Source organism: Prionailurus viverrinus, chromosome A1, assembly GCF_022837055.1.
Source record: "Prionailurus viverrinus isolate Anna chromosome A1, UM_Priviv_1.0, whole genome shotgun sequence".
Taxonomy (NCBI): Eukaryota; Metazoa; Chordata; class Mammalia; order Carnivora; family Felidae; genus Prionailurus; species Prionailurus viverrinus.
Window position 1 is genome coordinate 26,912,830 of NC_062561.1, and position 21,546 is coordinate 26,934,375.

Consider the following 21,546-nt stretch of genomic DNA (forward strand, 5'->3'; position numbering starts at 1 on the left):
AAGACAAATAAATACATAATTATATGCAGGATAGTAATGTCAACAGTAGAGGCAGATTTAACACTGAAAAAGGAGTGATCACAAAGTGATTTTTCAGTTGAATTTAAAAGAAGACAGCTGAAGGGACGTCTGGGTGGCTATGTCACTTGAGCATCTGACTCTTGGATTTTTGGCTCAGGTCATGATCCCAGGGTTGTGGTATCGAGCCCCTTGTCAGTGCTGAGCATGAAACCTGTTTGGGATTCTCTCCCTCTTTCCCTCCGCCCCTCTCCCCTGTTTGCTCGCTCTCTCTCTCGCTCTCTCTCTCTCTCTCAAATAAAATTAAAACAATTTTTAAGTCTTTAAAAAAAGAAGATAGTTGGGATTCACTTGGATAATTGGGTATCTGGGACAGGTTTAAGGGTTAGGTGCTAAGGAGGATGGTATTCCAGACATCCAGGCAAGATCCTAAGAAAATCCACAGGTGCATGAAGTAGCATTGATACACTGATACATTCATAGACCTACAGTTGACCCTTGAATAACAGAGTGTTAGGGGCGCCCACCCCTAACATATATAACTTTTGACTCCTCAAAAACTTAACTATTAATAGCCTATTGTTGACGAGAAGACTTAACCAATAACATAAACAATCTATTAACACATATTTTGTAAGTTATACGTATTAATTACTGTGTTCTTACAATAAAGTAAGCTAGAGAAAAAATGTCATTAAGAAAATCACAAGAAAGAGAAAATACGTTTCTAGTACTGTACTGTGTGTGTGTGTGTATGTGTGTGTGTGTGTGTGTGTGTGTGTGTGTGTATAAATCTTCCTATAGTGGACAGTACTGTGTGTGTATCTTCCTATAAGTGGACCCATGCAGTGCAAATCTGTGTGGTTCAAGGGTCAACTGTACATGTAGTTTGGTGGCAGTATAGCATAGGGTGAGTTTTGAGACATGGTGGGAGATATATACTGTGATCAGAAACCTGGATGTATTCTAAAGGTGATGGGAAGGTTTTGATGGGTTTGCAAATGATTACCTTTATGTTTTAGAAAGAGAATTATAGATGCATAAAAAACACTTTTCATAATCCAACATCCATTCATGATAAAAACTCTCAGCAAATTAGGAGTAGAACTTCCTTAATCTAAAAAGGGCATATAGGGGCGCCTGGGTGGCGCAGTCGGTTGGGCGTCCGACTTCAGCCAGGTCACGATCTCGCGGTCCGTGAGTTCGAGCCCCGCGTCAGGCTCTGGGCTGATGGCTCGGACCCTGGAGCCTGTTTCCGATTCTGTGTCTCCCTCTCTCTCTGCCCCTCCCCCGTTCATGCTCTGTCTCTCTCTGTCCCAAAAATAAATAAACGTTAAAAAAAAAATTAAAAAAAAAAAAATAAAAAGGGCATATATATCCATTTATGAATCTTACAGCCAACTTCATACCTAATGGCAAAAGACTGTTTCTCCCTTAAGATCAGGAACAAGGCAAGGATGTATGCTCTTACCACTTCTTTTCTTTCTGTCATACTGCTGGTTCAAGCAAGTGCAATCATGAAAGGAAAATAAATAAAAGGCATCCATATTGGAAAGGAGGAAGTAAACCACTTTTATCTTTAGAAAATCCTAAGGAATCTTTAAAAAAAAACAGATTAGGACTAATAAGTGAGTTTATGAAGGTTGCAGGGTACAAGATTAGTATATAAATATCAATTGTATTTATGTATATGAAAGAAACAACCAGAAATTAAAATTTAAATAGCAATATCATTTACAGTAGCATTATCATTTACTTATAGGTAAATGTGACAAAAGGTTTGTGTTATGGACTGAATGTGTCCCCCTCACCCAAATTCATATGTTGTAGCCCTAACCCCCAATGTGATTGTATCTGGAGATATGGGGGGTTTAGGAGGTAATTAGGCCTAGATGAAGTCATCCTCATGACATGAGTAGTGCCATTATAAGAAGAAACACCAGAGAGCTTGCTCTCTCTCTTTTTCTGGTGTGAGGATACAGTGAGAGGGTGGGTGTCTGCAAGCCAAGAAGAGAGCTCTCACCAGAACCCAACCATGCTGACACACTTTCAGCCTTTAGAACACACTTTCAGACTAAGACAATTTGTCTTAAGACTGATATGCTGAAAACACTGATGAGAGAAAATAAAGACCTAAATAAATAGAGAGATATACCATTTTCAAGAGTCAGAAGAGTCAGTATTGTTAACATGTAAGTTCTTTCAATTTTATCTATAGTTTAAAAGCAATTCTAATCAAAATCCCAGCAGGCTTTTTTTTTTTTTTTTTTTTTTGGAGAAATTGCTGATTCTAAAACTCATATGAAAATGGAAAGGACCTAGAATAGCCAAAACAATTTTGAAAAAGAAAAACAATGTAGAAGTTCATATGTTACCTGACTTAAAGATTTATTATAGAGCAATCAGGACAGTATGATAAGGAATAAAGATAGACCTACAGATCCAATGAACAGAACAGAGTATGCAGTAATAGCCCCACACATATCGATTGATTTCAAAGGTGCTATTATGGATTGAATGTTTGTGTTTCCTCTAGTGTGATGAAATTTTGAGGTAAGGCCTTTGGAAAGTAAGATTTGGGTGACTTTATGAGGGTGGTGCCACTATAATAGAGTTACTGTCCTTATAAGAAGAGGAAGAAAAGGGGCGCCTGGGTGGCTCAGTTGGTTAAGCATCTGACCTCAGGTCATGATCTCCCAGTTCATGAGTTTGAACCCGTGTCAGGCTCTATACTGACAGCTCAGAGTCTGGAGCCTGCTTCGGATTCTGTGTGTGTTTCTCTCTGTCTCTCTGTTCCTCCCCTACCAGAACTTTCTCTCTCTCTCAAAAATAAATAAGCCTTAAAAAAAAAAGGTTAACAAAAAAAGAGGAGGAAGAGAAACCAGAACTCTGTTTTCCACATGAGGACACAGGAAGAAGGCAACCGTCGGCAAACCAGAAACGAGGTCATCACCAGGAACTGAATCTGCTGGCACCTTGATTTCTGAGAATTGTAGAAATAAATGCTTGTTATTTAAGCCACCTAATCTATGGTATTTTTTTATAACAGCCAAGCTGGCTAAGGCAGGTGCAAAGACCATCCTTTAGAGAAAGAATAATCTTTCAACAATGGTAAAGGACAGCCACATGCAAAAAAAGTGAACTTCAATTTTCACCTCATACCACATGGAAAAATTAACTCAAAATGGATTAGCAGCCTAAATGTAAGAATTAAAGCTATAAAATGTCTAGAAAAAAACATAGGAGAAAAGTTTAGTGATACTGAGCTTGGTAAAGATGTCTTAAATAGGACACAAAAATTTTAAAATTGGACTTCATCGGGAATATTTTTTAATTTCTACTCAAGAGACACTTTTAAAAATGAATATGGTATATTTGTTGGGGCCCTATGGACATTTGGATTGTCATACATAGACTGGGAAAATTATTTGAAAACACATATGACAATGTGCTTATATTTACAGTATATAAACAAATCCTACAACTCAGGAAGGCAAACAACCCAATTAAAACCTGGACAAAATATTTGAATAGTCATTTTATTAAAGAAGATATTACAAAAGACAAGCAAATGAAAAGATAATATCAATATCATTCATCATTAAGGAAATGCAAATTATAATCATCATGAGATACTACTCTATACCACTGGAATGACTAAATTTAAAAAGACTGACCATACCAAGTATTGTAAAGAAGATGCAAGATATGGAAGAATTGGAACTCTCAGATCCTGTTATTCGGAATGTAAATACAACCACTTAGGAAAGAGTTCACAGTTTCTTAAAAGGTTAAAATATATTTACTGTATAACTCAGCCATTCAGCTTCTAGATATTTGTTTACCCAAGAGAAATGAAAGTGTATACTCACTGGAAAACTGCGTACAACGAAAATACCCATCAGAACAAAGTGTGGTATACCCATACAATGGAATGCTACTCATCAATAAAAAGAAAGAACTAATGATACGTGTAACAATACAGTGGTATCTAAAAGTAATTATGCTGAAAGAAGTAACACTTAAAAAGTATATATTGTGATAATTTATAAAAAATTCTTGAAAATGCAAACTTATCTTTAGTAAGAGACAGAAAATAAATGGTTGTCTGAGAATGGAGAGATGGGGAGGAAGGATGGATTGCAAAGCAGCAGGAGGAAGCTCGTTGGTAATGGATATGTTTATTATCTTAATTGTGGTGGTCTCTAGAGCATAAAAATAAATCAAAACTCATCAAATTGTAAAGTTTAAATATGTGCAGTTTATGTAAATTCTACCTCAATAAATCTATAAACAAAAAAAGAGAAGAGGGAGAGGGGAAGAAGAAGGGACAGAAGAAGAAAGAGGAGAAGTAAAAGGAGGAGGAGGCATTGGGCATGAAGAAGAAGGGGAGGAGAGGGAGGAGAACAAAAAATACAGTTCTAGTGAAAGAAATGGATTGAAGGAGGAATTGACTAAAGCCAGGGAGAAACATTAATAACCTATTATATTAGTCCAGGAGAGAGAAGAAATGATTACCAAATCCGTGGAAATATCTTTCCCCATATTGATCAATAGTGTTAATAACCTCATCTAGTTGGCAGTGCATGTGTCCCTGTGCATCATTCATTCAATCATTTAATATTTATTGAGCACCTTCTTTGTACTAGGTACAATTTTAAGACCTGAGAACATAATAGTAAAGAAAATAGACAAGGTTACTGCACCCAGGGGGCTTACTTTCTAGTCAGGGGAGGCAGGCAATAAAGAAATAAAACAAAAAAGGTAATTCCGTTAATTGATGTGTTTCAAAGGAAATACAATAATGTATAGAGAGTAATGCAAGGAGAAGGGTGGATGGTCAATCTATATTTTAATTCAGAGAAGACTATTTGAAGAGTAATAATAAAACTGAATTGTGGAAGACAAAGACCCCAATAGGTAATAACTAAAGGTAGACACATCTAAGGTTGAGATCACAATTACTCTCCAATAGAAAGTCATTAGGCACATTTAATAAACAGAAAGGAAGGTGGAGGAGGGGAGAGTAGAATGTGAGAGGGATGGCACAGTAAATAGTGGCTAGAGGATATATAGCTTTGTAAGCTACATTAAGGAATTTGAATTTTATTATTAATGCAATAGGAAACCACTGGAAGGTTCTGAGCTGGGAAGTAACATGATATGATTTATGTTTTTGAAAGATTCTTCTGCCTGATATATGGAGCTCAGATGTGTGTGGGGGGGGGGGGATGGAAATAGGGAGACCAGGCAGGAGTCCGGCCACAATAAAGAAATTGGTCAGAAGTGAATGTGGGATTTTATTTTGGAGGCCCAACCATCAAGTTTTGCTGAATTAGGCTGTGGGGAGTTAGGTAAAGGGAAGAATCAAGAATGAATTGTAGGTCTTGAGTATCTAGGTATAAGGTGGTGCAATTTACTGAAATCGGGAAGACTAGGGGAGGAACATATTGGGCGTGTCGATTATTTTCTGAACATGTATAGTTGAGATGTCTATTGGGTATCCAAATAAAAAAATCAAGTGGGTATTTGAAATATCAGAACTGGAGATAAAAATAGAGGTTCCTCAACATATTTTATTTTTCTCTTTCTTGTCTCTGCCAGGAAAACGATAACTTGGTCTGACTTTTTAATGCATTGCCCCTTCCCAAAATTAAAAATTTATTTAAAGAGAATGGCCATACCAGACAAAAAAAAAAAGGATGGATGATGGTCTGCAGAGTTGTTTTGGAGGGAGGATCTATAAAATTTGATTAACAGATATAGATAATAAGGAGAAGGAAATAATTAGGGATGGCTCCCAAAGTAGTACCATTCGTTAATTAGTTTGGGAATCCAGGGGTATGGTAATTCACATTTTTGGTCCCAATTCTTCATCCTTGTCTGTATTCATACCCTTCCCCATGTATCATTACCACAGGTGGGCATACTGTTACCCTTTGACTGTGAGTTGCATCATATGACTAGCTGGGATGTTAACAGATGTTATGAATAGAAGCTTGAAAAAGCTCTTCCATAATTCCATAAAAAGGATGCTTCCATTCTTTTGCATCTGCTATCATCATGGGAAGGATATGCCTGGTCTGTCCCACTAGAGGATAAGATATATATGAAGCAAAGCCAAGACATCATGGCCAGCCCAGTAAGCCAAGCCAAATCATCTTACAGCCAGTCAATTCTCAGACATTTGAGCAAATCTAACCAATGTCAGCATCTAGCCAATTCCAGCTGTGAGCAATAAATATGTATTGTTGTATGTCACTGAGGTTTTGTGATCCTGACAATAGATAAGTAATGCAAGGAAGAACACGATCGGAAGGGGAGAAAGATTAGTCTGATTTGGAGACGTGGTGAATTTGAAATGGCCAGTGATATCTGGGTATAGGACTTAACAGCCAGTTATGTTCTGTGAATCATTGGCATATATGTAGCTCTAGATGTAAGTATGGGTAAGATTACCCAAGGAATATACATAGAATGAGAGGAGGAGATGACGATGGTTGCACCCTGAGGAAGACCTATATTTGAAGGAATGACTGAGATTGAGAAGGAATGTTCAGGTATCTGAGGAGAACCAGAGAAGAATGGTGGTGTGAAAACTATGTTTTAAAAAGGAGGTGCTGCTGTTGGTGGGAATGCAAACTGGTGCAACCTCTCTGGAAAACAGTGTGGAGGTTCCTCAAAAAGTTAAAAATAGAACTACCCTATGAGCCAGCAATAACACTACTAGGAATTTACCCAAGGGATACAGGAGTGCTGATGCATAGGGGTACATGTATCCCAATGTTTATAGCAGCATTTTCAACAATAGCCAAATTATGGAAAGAGCTTAAATGTCCATCAAGTGACGAATGGATAAAGAAGATGTGGTTTATATGCACAATGGAATACTACTTGGCAATGAGAAAGAATGAAATCTTGCCATTTGCAGCAACATAGATGGAACTGGAGGGTATTAGGCTAAGTGAAATAAGTCAGAGAAAGACAGATACCATGTGTTTTCACTCATATGTGGATCTTGAGAAACTTAACAGAAGATCATGGGGGAAGGGAAGGGGAAAAAAAATTACAGAGAGGGAGGGAGGCAAACCATAAGAGACTCTTGGATAATGAGAACAAACAGGGTTGATGGGGGGTGGAGGAGAGGGGAAAGTGGGTGATGGGCATTGAGGAGGGCACTTGTTAGGATGAGTACTGTGTGTTGTACGGAAACCAATATGACAATAAATTATATTAAAAATAATAATTAAAAAAATAAAAAGGAGGTGCTTGTGGTGCATCTGGGTGGCTCAGTCGGTTGAGCATCCGACTCCAACTCAGGTCATGATCTAGGAGTTCCTGAGTTCAAGCCCTACATCAGGCTCGCTGCTGTCAGCTTAGAGCCTGCTTTGGATCCTCTGTCCTCTCTCTCTGCTCCTCCCCCACTTATGCTCTTTCAAAAATAAATAAAACATTAAAAAAAAGGAGGTGCTGCTGAGAAATGCCAACTGCCCCAGAGAGATAAGGCAGATATCTTTATACTTACTTATAAATGAATAAAGTGAAGTTTAGGTTTAGATAGGGCAATTAAGTTTGCTATAGATGATCATACCAACTAGTAAGTGGCAGTAAGGGCCTTGGAATATAGATCTTTTGATTTTTAACCTAGGGCTTTATAATTTTCATCATATTATCTTTCTTCAGTGCATACTTCTGATTCCATAAATATATTATTTAAATGATTGTAAAGTACATTTTAATATGAAATGTTAACACAAACAGTAAATTTTAATATTTTGAATTAGATGAACATTAAAAAGTAAGAAATATATAATTCTGGGCTCACTTCAAGATTATAAGATAATTTGTTACTTATTGAATGGTTCTTTTTGTATAACAGTTTTTCAATATCTGATAAATATGTATTTTTATGTTGTGATTTTACAACATGTATTATGGATCAAAACAATAGTATCCTCTTTTTCGAGTATCATAAATTAATAATAATAATATTGAAATATTTTACAGGATGAACTCCATGAGCTTGAAAAACAAATAGCATCTGTCTCTGCAGAAACTAAAGAAACAGAAAGGCAAATTTATCAGCAAGATGCTGCCATCGAGAATACCAAACTACAGTGTGGGAACCTGGAAACTCAAATCAAATCCTTACATACAGAAAATGTAAAGCTTAAATTTGACATAGAAGGAGCTCAAGAAGACTTTGAGGAAAACATGATAAGATATAATGAATATTATGCAAAAATAAAAGAGCATAAAGATAGTTTGTGGGAGGCTGGAAGCAAAAGGTCATTCATGACTACACTCCATGAAAAACGAGATCTTGTTAGAAAACTAAAAACAATGAAAGAGGAACTTATGCAAAATCTCAAAAATCCAGAAGGAAACCACATAAAACAAGCACAGGTTTGAAATAACACTTACCAGAAGTTTTTCTATTACTCCTTTTTTCAAGCACACTTATTAAGTGATAAATTTATCATTAACTTAATAAAACACCCATAGCTGCTTTAACTAGATTTAGAAACTATTTTTACAACTTCTAAAAACTTAAATACATGAGTTATATAACAACTATGCCAAATGAACAAATGCATAAAGGAATTGTTCTCAAATCCCCTGTGGATTAATAAAAAAATTCAAACAGAATTGCAGTGAACAATTAATCCATTTTTTTGAAGAAGCTGGTGACTCACAAAAACGTTGAAGCCCTAGCTTAAGCTAATGGATCCAACCAATTCAAATCAATTTAGTACGCGTAATGCTGTTATACAAACAGCATCAATTAATAATTGCACCTTAAGCATTTTCTATTTTTTAGAGTATTGTTTGAAGATGGGGATATATAAATTTAAAATATCCATCATTTCTTGCTAGAGAATTTAAAAGTATCCTTTATACTGTTGCTGGGCAATTGCCACTATGACTACCACTTATTTTTTATGTCTTATCTACATTTACTTTTAATTTTATGTCTTTAAATCAAAGGTTTATTTGTTTGAATAACAGTTCTTTATTCTTTGTACCTATGGAAGTAATGTTCTAATCCTGTTTACCAAAATTAAATACGATGTCTAGTTTTTTTAAATTATAGAAACATTGAAAATGTTGGACTTATATTGATCATTCACTGTTTGACTTGTATATTTTAAATTTTATAAATATGCAGGAAGACATTATAAAGCTGAAGGCTAAAATTATAGCTGTAAAAGAATCTATCATTGAAAAAACTTTCTTTCTTGAGGAAGAAGAAAAGACACATGAAAAATTAAGAAAAGAAATAGAGGTAAGTCTTAATTATCTGGATTTCAATGTTTTATGGTATCATTTCTTAACATATACTATATTTATAATTTCCATAGTTTATTTTCAATTCCGAAAACAGCTAGAGAACAAAAAAGAACTATAAAAAACAATAAAGTTCAAATCATTACCAGAAATAACTCTCTCATTCAGATACTTAAATATGTGAAATGTATTCAAAAAGGCAAACACTCATTCCTATTAAAATATGGCCTGGGAGGGTGCCTGTGTGGCTCAGTTGGTGAAGCATCCCACTCTTGACTTTGGCTCAGGTCATGATCTCACATCTGGGTTTCACTGAAGGCACAGAGCCTGGGTTCTCTCCCCCTCTCTCTGCCCCTCCCCCACTTGTGTGTGTGCCTGCACATGCTCTAAATAAATAAATAAATAAATTAATTAATTAATTAATACTTAAAAAAATTTTTTAATGTGGCTGGGAATTATTCCAGGTCTCATTCCATCAACAACTTGGTACTCAATTAATAGCTAGAAAGTAGAGGCTATCGAGTTACTAGATAGACATCAGAAACTCCTTAAAATAGAGTAAAAGGCAATGGAAGTCATTAGTATCCTAATCCTTTCTGACTTCACGCTTTCAATTATTAAGAATCAAATAAAAAAACTGATATGCAAAATTGAAAATGAAATTAAATTGGGGGTACCACTAGTAGACTTCTATGACCATTATTGTTTAAATAAATGGAGAACAAAAATAGAAAAGAATATGTTGTTGAGGAAATAAAAAATTATTTATTATTTGAAATTATTATGTGAAATTATTATTTGAAATAATATGTGAAATATTATGTGAAACAAATGATTTTCACCCTTAAGACATTAATTTGAAAACTAAAAAGATATGTTTGCTTGTGGCTAATTTAACACAATAAAAAAGCATCTGAGGAATTTGAAGATAAAAATCCTCACCTTTACAAAACATTTTTCTAAGAAATACCATTACTTTATCATATATTTAGTAGTAACCTAAATAAATGATTACTTTTTTACCTTCTGGATCAAGATTTATTATAAAACTGGAAACAGTAAGACACTATCAGCGGCATCAAAATAGAAGTACAATGATTAATGAAATAGAAAAAAGACTCCGGATATAATCCATCATAAATGCTACAAACAAAATAAGTTAGCCATATGGGAAAATAAAGCAAATTTGGAAATAAAATTATATTTCTATCTTATAACACATACAACTACATCCAGGAAGATTCAAGACAATATATGAGACAAACTTAACCATTTGTGTCAGAGAACTATTTCTTTTAAAAGACACACACACACACACACACACACACACACACACACACACAACTGCATGATTAAATATTGCTTTTGACAATATCATAAATTTCTGGATTATTAAAATGTACCATTACAATAAAGAAGATAAGACTCATAGAGAGCAGGTATTTTTAATTTATACAAGTGACTAAGAGATAAAAGATGTCAAACAAGCCAGTAGAACACTGGGTAAAATATGAGAAGTCTTATTTTTTGAAACATGAATATCCAAAAACACTGGTAAAGTTGACAAACCTAATTAATAATAATGGATTGATAATTAAAACCACAATGGGGTCCCATATTTAGTCCCTTAGATTATCAATATTACAGTTGGGAAGATATGGAGCACCTGAATTTTATTATTTTTAAATACAATTTATTCTCAAATTGGCTTACATACAACACCCAGTGCTCATCCCAACAAGTGCCTTCCTTAATGCCCATCACCCATTTTCCCCTCTCCCCCACCCTCCCATCCACCCTCACTTTGTTCTCTGTATTTAAGAGTCTCTTATGGTTTGTCTCCCTCCTTCTCTGCTTGTAACTAATTTTCCCCCTCCCTTCCTTCATGGATGTCTCTTAAGTTTCTCAAGATCCACAGATGAGTGAAAACATGATCTGTCCTTCTCTGACTGACTTATTTCACTCAGCATAATACCTTCTAGTTCCATCCACATTGCTGCAAATGGTGAGAATTCATTCTCATTGCCAAGTAGTATTCTATTGTGTGTGTGTGTGTGTGTGTGTGTGTGTACATTTTAATATAATTTATCGTCAAATTGATTTCCATACAACACCCAGTGCTCATCCCAGCATGTACCCTCCTCCATGCCCATCACCTACTTTCCCCTCTCCCCCACCCCCCATCAACCCTCAGTTTGTTCTCAGTCTTTAAGAGTCTCTTATGGTTTGCCTCACTCCCTCTCTGTAACTTTTTCTCTTTCCCCTTCCCTTCCCCCATGATCTTCTGTTAATTTCTCAAGATCCACATATGAATGAAAACATATGATATCTGTCTTTCTCTGACTTATTTCACTTAGCATAATACCCTCCAGTTCCATCTATGTTGCTGCAAATGGCAAGATTTCATTCTTTCTCATTGCCAAGTAGTATTCCATTGTATATATAAACCATCTTCTTTATCCATTTGTCACTTGATGGACATTTAGGCTCTTTCCATAATTTTGTTATTGTTGAAAATACTGCTATAAACATTGGGGTACATATGCCCCTATGCATCAGCACTCCTGTGTCCCTTGGATTACTTCCTAATAGTGCTATTGCTGGGTGGTAGGGTAGGTCTATTTTTAACTTTTTGAGGAACCACCACACTGTTTTCCAGAGTGGCTGTACCAGTTTGCATTTCCACCAACAGTGCAAGAGGGTTCCCATTTCTCCACATCTTTGCCAACATCTGTTGTTTCCTGATTTGTTAATTTTAGCCACTCTGGCAGGTGTGAGGTGGTATCTCAGTGTGGCTTTGATTTGTATTTCCCTGATAATGCGTGACATTAAGCATCTTTTCATGTGCTTGTTGGCCATCTGGGTGTCTTCTTTGGAAAAGTGTCTATTCATGTCTTCGGCCCATTTCTTCACTGGATTATTTGCTTTTTGAGTGTGGAGTTTGATAAGTTCTTTATAGATTTTGCATACTAGCCCTTTATCTGGTATGTCATCTGCAAACATCTTTTCCCATTCCGTTGGTTGCGTTTTCGTCTTGTTGATTGTTTCCTTTGCTGTGCAGAAGCTTTTTATCTTGATGAGGTCCCAATAGTTCATTTTTGCTTTTATTTCCCTTGCCTTCAGAGATGTGTCAATTAAGAAGTTGCTATGGCTGAGGTCAAAGAGATTGTTGCCTGTTTTCTCCTCGACGGTTTTGATGGTTTCCTGCCTCACATTTAGGTCTTTCATCCAGTTTGAGTCTATTTTTGTGTATGGTGTAAGAAAGTTGTCCAGTTTCATTCTTCTGCATGTTGCTGTCCAGTTCTCTCAGCACTATTTGCTAAAGAGACTGTCTTTTTTCCATTGGATCCTCTTCCCTGCTTTGTCAAAGATTAGTCGGCCATACATGTGTGGGTCCAATTCTGGGTTCTGTATTCTATTCCATTGGTCTATGTGTCTGTTTTTGTGCCAATACCATATACTGTCTTGATGATTACAGCTTTGTAGTAGAGGCTGAAGTCCGGGATTGTGATGCCTACCGCTTTGGTTTTCTTTTTCAACATTACTTTGGCTATTTGGGGTCTTTTGTGGTTCCATACACATTTTAGGATGCTTATTCTAGCTCTGTGCACTCTGATTGGGATTGCATTGAATGGGTAGATTGCTTTGGGTAGTACTGACATCTTAACAATGTTTATTCTTCCAATCCAAGAGCATGGAATGTTTTCCCATTTCTTTGTGTCTTCTTCAGTCCTTCATAAGCTTTCTATAGTTTTCAGCATACAGACCTTTTACATCTTTGGTTAGGTTTATTCCTGTGTATTTTATGGTTCTTGGTGAAATTGTAAATGAGATCAGTTTCTTTATTTCTTTCTGTTGCTTCATTATTGGTGTATACAAATGCAACTGATTTCTGTACATTGATTTTGTATCCTGCAACTTTGCTGAATTCATGTATCATTTCTAGGAGTCTTTTGGTAGAGTCTTTTGGGTTTTCCATGTAGAGTATCATGTCGTTTGTGAAAAGTGAAGGTTTGACTTCTTCTTTACCAGTTTTCATGCTTTTTATTTCATTTTGTTGTCTGATTGCTGATGCTAGGACTTCCAACACTATGTTAAACAACAGTGGTTAGAGTGGACATCCCTGTCGTGTTCCTGATCTCAGGGGAAAAGCTTTCAGTCTTTCCCATTGAGGATAATACTAGCTGTGGGCTTTTCATATATGACTTTTATGATGTTTAAGTATGTTCCTTCTATCCCAACTTTCTTGAGGGTTTTTATTAAGAAAGGATGTTGTATTTTATCAAATGCTTTTTCTGCATCTATTGATAGGATCATGTTTCTTATCTTTTCTTCTGTTAATGTGATGGATCACACTGATTGATTTGTGAATGTTGAACCAGCCCTGCAGCCCAGGAATGAATCCCACTTGATCATGGTGAATAATTCTTTTTATATGCTGTTGAATTCGATTTGCTAGTATCTTGTTGAGAATTTTTGCATCCATGTTCATCAGGGATATTGGCTCGTAGTTCTCCTTTTTTGTGGGGTCTCTGTGTGGTTTAGGAATCAAAGTAATGCTGGCTTCATAGAATGAGTCTGGAAGTTTTCCTTCCATTTCTACTTTTTGGGACAGCTTGAGAATGGTAGGTATTAACTCCGCTTTAAATGTCTGGTAGAATTCCCCAGGCAAGCCATCGGGTCCAGGACTCTTACTTGTTGGGAGAGTTTTGATAACTGATTCAATTTCTTCACTAGTTATGGGTTTGTTAAAATTTTCTATTTCTCCTGGTTTGAGTTTTGGTAGTGTGTGGGTATTAGGAATTTGTCCATTTCTTCCAGGTTGTCCAGTTGTTGGCATGTAATTTTTCCTACTATTCTCTTATAATTGCTTGTATTTCTGAGGGATTGGTTGTGAGAAATCCATCTTAATTCATGATTTTATCTATTTGGATCCTCTTCCTCTCTCTTTTTGAGAAGCCTGGCTAGAGGTTTGTCAATTTTGTTTATTTTTGCAAAATGTCAACTCTTGGTTTCATTGATCTATTCTACTGTTGTTTTTTTTTAATTCTATATTGTTTAGTTATGCTCGGATCTTTATTATTTCTCTTCTTATGCTGGTTTGGGGTTTCTTTGTTATTCTGCTTCTGGTTCCTCTAGGTGTGCTGTTAGATTTTGTATTTGGGATTTTTCTTGTTTCTTGAGATAGGCCTGGATTACAATGTATTTTTCTCCTAGGACTGCCTTGCTTCATCTCAAAGAGTTTGGATTATTGTGTTTTCATTTTCATTTGTTTCTATATATTTCTTGATTTCTTCTTTAATTGACTGGTTGACCCATTCATTCCTTAATACGATTTGGAGGTTTTCCAAAGTTTTTCCTGTGGTTGTTTTCAAGTTTCATAGCATTATGATCTGAAAGTGTGCATGGTATGATCTCAATTCTTCTGTATTTATTGTGGGCTGTTTCGTGACCCAGTATGTGATCTATCTTGGAGAATGTTCCATGTGAACTTGAGAAAAATGTATATTCTGCTGCTTTAGGATGAAAAGTTCTAAATATATCTGTCAAGTCCATCTGGTCCAGTTATGATTCAGGGCCCTTGTTTCTTTATCTATTTTCTGTCTAGATGATCTGTCCATTGTTGTAAGTGGAGTATTAAAGTCCCTTGCAATTACTACATTCTTACCAATAAGATTGCTTATGTTTGTGATTGTTTTATATATTTGGGTGCTCCCAAATTCAGTGAATAGACACTCATAATTGTTAGCTTTTCCTGATGGATAGACCCTGTAATTATTATGTAATGCCTTTCTTCATCTCTTGTTAAAGTCTTTAGTTTAAAGTCTAGTTTGTCTGATGTAAGTATGGCTACTCCAGCTTTCTTTTGAATTCCAGTAGCATGATAGATGGTTCTCCATCCCCTCACTTTCAATCTGAAGGTGTACTCAGGTCTAAAATGGGTCTCTTGTAGACAGCAAAAAGATGGGTCTTGTTTTTTTATCCATTCTGATACCCTATGTCTTTTTATTGGAGCATTTAGTCCATTACATTCAGTGTTATTACTGAAAGATATGGGTTTAGAGTCATTGTGTTATCTGTAAGTTTTATGCTTGTAGTGATGTGTCTGGTCCTTTGTGGTCCTTGCAATCTTTCACTCACAGCGTCTCCCTTAGGATCTCTTGTAGGGCTGATTTAGTGGTGATGAATTCCTTTAGTTTTTGTTTGTTTGGGAAAACCGTTCTCTCTCCTTCTATTCTGAATGACAGGCTTGCTGGATACAGGATTCTTGGCTGAATCTTTTTCCTGTTCATCACATTGAAAATTTCCTGCCACTCCTTTCTGGCCTGCCAACTTTCAGTAGATAGGTCTGCTACTAACCTTAAGTGTCTACCCTTGTATGTTAAGGCCCGTTTATCCCTAGCTGCTTTCAGGATTCTTTCTTTATCTTTGTATTTTGCCAGTTTCACTATGATATGTTGTGCAGAAGATCAAGTTACATCTGAAGGGAGTTCTCTGTGGAGTACCTACATTTTAATATACTGTTGGTATGAGTGTAAATTGGTAAAAAGTATTTTGGAAAGGGTTTTGAAATTACCTAGTAATTTTTAACTCTAATATTCTTTCTTGAGGTAAATTGTTGTAAGAGTAGGTTCACAAATGAAAAGGTTTAGTTTGACTAATTTTGACTAAGATATATATTTACACCTGTTATTACCATCACCTAGATCAGGATAGAACACTTACCCATCATGCTTACGAAGTTCTTCTGTGCTCCTTCCCCCAGACTACCACTATTCCTGTTTTTAAAAACAACTTCATTGAGATATAACTCGAATACCATATAATTAATCCATTGAGAGTGCATAATTCAATGGTTTTTAGTATATTTATCAATAACTTGTAACCATTACCACATTTAATTTTAGAAATTTTCATCACCTCAAAAAGGAAACATCATACCCTGTAGCTGCGACCTCTTCTTTTGTCTATTTTGTTTACCTATATTTTTGCTCTACCATATTCTTCTTTCCTACCTGATGCTCTAAAATTCCTTCTTTTATCATTTCCTGTCTCTTTAGAAAAATAAATTCATTCTTTTAGAATAGGTCTGCTGGTGACAAAGTGTTTTAGTTTTTTTTCATCTGAGAGTGTCTTGGTTTCCCCTTCACTCCTGATGGATATTTTTGATGCATGTAGAATTCTGGGTTGAATATGTTTTCACTCATATGTGGGTCCTGAGAAACTTAACAGAAGACCAGGGGGGAGTGGAAGAGGGGGAAAAGTTACAGAGAGGGAAGGAGGCAAACCATTAGAGACTCTTAAATACTGAGAACAAATTGAGAGTTGATGGGGGGGGGTGGGGGAGAGGGGAAAGTGGGTGATGGGCATTGAGGAGGGCATTTGTTGGGATGAGCACTGGGTGTTGTATGGAAACCAATTTGACAATAGATTATATTTAATATAAAAAATAAAATAAAATAAAATAAAATAAAATAAAATAAAATAATTCTGGATTGAAAGTTCTTTCCTCATTTGAAAAATGCTGTGCCACTTCTTTCTGACCTCCATGATTTCTGATGAAAAATCCTGCCATCCAAATTGTTTTTCTCCCTATAGATGAGGTGTTCTTTTTTAAATTGAAATTTGATTAACATACAGACTTCATAACATCATAACATAACAACATCATTTTGGGTATGCAATATATCAGTTTTATACATTACTCAGTGCTCATCACAATAAATGCATTCTTAATCCCCTTTGCCTACTTTACCCATCCCCCCATCCAATATCCCTTCGGCAACCACCAATTTGTTCTCTGTATATGAACAATACAGAATTTAGCAATATATTTTATATAACATTCTTCTCAAAATAGGGTAGCAGCCATTTGATTTTCAAAAACTGTCTCAAATAGCACATGACTCCTTCACTTTTCTATGTGTGTGCTACATTCCTTACAAAACCCCTTCTAAAGATATATGTCCTCCTGAACTTGCATTCTAGTTGGAGACATAGACATAAACAATATATGTAAGTAAAATATATGGCATGTTAGCTAAGGATAGGATTAAGGACAAAAAAATGGAGCAGAGAAGGGAATATGTAATATATGTGGTATAAGGAGAGAGAAGGCGAAATATTGTATCTTCTAGCCATCAAAAGCTGCACTGAGAATGTTTCTTTCAGCAAAAATCCTAAAAGAAGTGAAGGAGCTAGGCATGCAGATCTGAGTGAGAGCTTTCCAGGAAAAAGTAAATGCAAGTGCAAAGTTCTTAAGATGAGACCATTCTTGGGCTCAGAGGTTAGAAGAGCAGTGTGGCTAGAATGGAGGGAAGGAAGAAAACAGTAGTGGATGAGGTCAGATTTGGCTTATACAGGGCCTTGTTTTCTTTTTGCCACTGTGTTTTGTGACCACCACCTCTCCTTCATTATTGCTTGTTTCTTCCTAGCCAGAAACAGTAACTAAATGAGAGTAGTGGCCCATCCACTTCCTAGAGGCAAAAAGTTACTTTCTGTACAGAACCATTTACATCCTTGGCTGCCTACAGATAATCAAATTTGAACATTAAGACACATCTCGAAGTCTGAATGTTATCAGTAGAGGCTGAACAAATGGCTGACTTTCAAGAAGGCTCACAATGTGAACTTTGCCTTTACAAAGTCACTTCTTGTCTCTCTCCCTCTCTCTCTCTTTTTTCCCTTTGTTCATTTGTTGTATGCATGGGGGGGTTGTTTATTTGTTAATTTCAAGTTTTTATTTAAATTCTAGTTAGTTACCAGAGGGAAACGGGTGGGGGGGGATGGGTGAAATAGGTGATGGGGATTAAGGAGTGCACCTGTCATGATGAGCACTCCATGATGTATGGAATTGTTCAGTAACTATATTGTACACCTGAAACTAATATAACATTGTATGTTAACTAGCTGGAATTAAAATAATACAAAATAAGACAAATGAAATATTGGCATGTGAAAAAGAAAAAATAAAGTCACTTCTTGGCCAAACTGCCTTTTAGCCTTGTGAGCTTAGAAACTTAATCTTGTTAGTATCCCAGAGTTGCTTAGACATAGAGAGATGCTAGTAAGTTCACAAGAAACTGATGTATTTAACTCAAATATCAGCTTATTAATTTACAATAATAAAATCCTCAAGGAAACCAGATAACTTATGTCAGCCATTGGTGCTTCTCCCTGTAAGGGAACTACATTGGAAGCCAGGAGTTGGTTAGTGAGCATGGAAATCAAGTCAGTCATCTGAGTTTGAATGTTCTTGGACTCTGGCTCTGGGTGCTCAAGAAGCCAATCCCCATAACACAATTATACTTGTCAGATAATCAGTTCCTACCAGCACATGACTCCTTAACTTTCCTATGTGTGTGCTACATTCTTCACAAAACCTCTTCTAATGATATATTCTTTCTTTAGGTGTATTAATACCTTTTGTGACATCTAGCTATGACTGGTGATCTGGAGTCCCACTAAGGGTACCTTGCACATCTCTACTCTGATCCATTGTGTATTAGTTTCATAGCTTACTACTGAAGAATAATTTTAGAAGCATGCTACTATGCAAATGACCAAATTTACCGATTAAACAAAAATTTGTTTTAGTTATTTTATTGCTATGAATATATTCTATGAACAGCAGTATGTGCACATTCAGCAACTATTCTCTCCTTATCAATATATTCTATTGTATATACCAGTGGATATAATATATAAATATATTATGTATAGTGGATATGTATGTTTTTAGATAGAAATATAGATATAAATATATATCCTCTTAAGTATATTCAATGTATAAAAAATCTTTTTTTGAATATAGTTTCACATCTAATATGATGTTTCAGTTTATATTAATTTATTTCTAATCCTTTTCAAGTCATTTTTTATTTTGTAAACATATTAGCAGGGTTAGTTCACCAGTTTCAATGAATTATCTGAACTTAAAGAATTAACAAAAATGAAAACTTAGAATGACATAAAGTTTATAGAACTTTATGTGAAGTGTCAGTGGACAAGTTTTCACTTTGCCTTTATGGTAGTAATTTGATGTCTCTGTCCCCATTCCCCTGATGCTGTTGCAGAGCTGTATTTTGATATAATTTATTTTTTTGTAATCATGTATGTCTTATTTTATGCATTAAAAGCATTATTCTGAGGAGTCCATAGTCTTCACCATATTGTCAAAAGGACCCATGGTATAATAACGGTAAAGAAGGTCTGAGCTAAGGCAGGAACTTGGAAACAAAACGAGTGACCTTTGGTGGGGGAAAAGCAGAGGGGAGATTCAGGATGTGTACTCTTGTTTTAACAGGTACAACATAAGAGATATAATGCAATTCTTAAGCGTTTGCATTGTCAAGTGAACAAGCTTCAGTCAAATAGAAGACAATGGCAATTGAACATTCAACAACTGGAAAAAACTGCAGCTGAACTGAGAAAACGCATTGGAATGAAATACTAACGTGGCTAAAGGGAAATGTAGAACATAGACTATGCCAACAAAAAGAAAATTCTTTGGATTCTTAACAACCAGCATCTACTACCAGAGGTCTGTCTTAATAACAGATGTATTTTCTCTCTCTCTTTTTTTTTTTGAATCAGTTACCTGTTTACCTTCCAAGCCTACAATTGACAACAGTAGAGAGACAATAGGAATGCTTATGTAAGAATAGTGCAAGATTCTATATAAACATTGTGAGTGTATAAGATAAACTGTACTCATGATTCTTATTTTATAAATGTGTTGTTTGCACTATCATATGAGGTAAAAATTTAGAAGGAAACACTTGAAGTTATAATGATTTATTTTAAATGATTTATTTTAAATGATTTATTTTAAATGATTGTTTCAAACATTTTATTAAAACTTGCTTTTTTACCACTGCCTTCACAGTAGTCCATAAATATTGACATTTATAATAATGTTGTTGTATGTTCAGTGCTCCAGGTACTTTACTCAGTTTTTTATTCTGAAGGTAGCAATCATTTTTTTCTTTGTTATTAGATAACATAATTTTAGAGTGTTGCAATGCATAAAATTTTTTGTTTACTTTTCTGTCTGTAAATTTGTTAGTAATATTCTGTGATGAAATTGATGTTATAGCATCGTGCAAGGCAAATATGAGCTCTTAAAAAAAGAATATTAACCAGTATACACTACCATGTATTTTTTTCTCACTGGAAGTCATATACTATGTCCATGGCAACATTTCAAAATTTAACTTGATACTAAGATAAAAATGCTCCTTCTTATGGCTCCATTGAATCAAATTTTTAGGAACAAAAAAAATATTGAGGATAATGGTTTTTAAATATTTACTTTTAGGACTTAATGCTTTCAAAGCAACAACATCAAAAAGGTATCTCAAGTCCATTTTCTCCTCACCTTTCTTTGTGCCTACGACTAACATTAATAATCCTATTATGAATTAGCATGGCTCAATATGGCTAACATGTCAAATATCTTTGCTGTTAACACAATCAGCCTTGTGCATGACTCAGAAATGCAGTTAGACTAAAAATGGTTAAACCTGCAGATTGTAGAGCGTATCCACTATGCTCAGCGGAAGACAAGGCTGACACAAAGGCTGATGATATAAAAATATTTCAGTGTATTTTGCATATTTAAAAGGTTATTTTTATAATTATACTTTATAATTTTGTTTACAGTTTATAATAGAAAAATTCTAGCTTTCTAAACTTTTTAAGCTTATAATAGGTTTCAAAATATTTGTACGTGATAGCTAAACACCTTGAGTTATGTTTGTGAAAATTATTTTTAAATTAAGATAGAAAAATAGGTTTAATCTGCTTAAGATAATGTGTTCTATTTGAGAAAGTTGTTTTTAATGTAGTTTTCTGAAATACCCATGATAACAATACATGTACCTATTTTAAATTTTGTGACAGATGAAAGAATTATTTGAAAGAGAAATTCTTTTCTTTCCTTTCTCCTTCTAATCTTGAAAATCATTTCAGATGATGGAGGCTTTCAGATTAACCAAGAAGAACTAAAACTTGAGGTATCCTCAAGCCCGATCATATAGTTAGTGGATATGATATCTCAACATAATCATAAACTCTGCAGTTAGAAAATGAAGTAATTTTTTAAATTTCTCTATAGCTGAATCTAGATTAGAATATGAGCTCTTCTGCTTAATGGCCTTTGTCACATACACTTTTGCCTTACAACTCAGTCTATTTTGAGTAATCATTCAGTCAGATTCTCCTTCTCATTTTCTTCTT

The 21,546-nt window shown here is 35.2% G+C and overlaps 1 protein-coding gene across 7 annotated transcripts in view; it reads left to right on the top strand.

The window, feature by feature from the left end:
- Positions 1-20,875, top strand: part of CCDC122 (coiled-coil domain containing 122) — a 32,240-nt gene extending 11,365 nt beyond the window's left edge. For all 7 annotated transcript variants that reach the window (XM_047859332.1, XM_047859341.1, XM_047859351.1 and 4 more), the window contains 3 exons: positions 8,026-8,424; positions 9,188-9,304; positions 19,613-20,875. In XM_047859332.1, coding sequence (XP_047715288.1) covers positions 8,026-8,424; positions 9,188-9,304; positions 19,613-19,762 — 666 coding nt within the window. In that variant the 3' untranslated portion in view covers positions 19,763-20,875. The remainder of the gene's footprint in view (positions 1-8,025; positions 8,425-9,187; positions 9,305-19,612) is intronic.
- Positions 20,876-21,546: the final 671 nt, after the last annotated feature.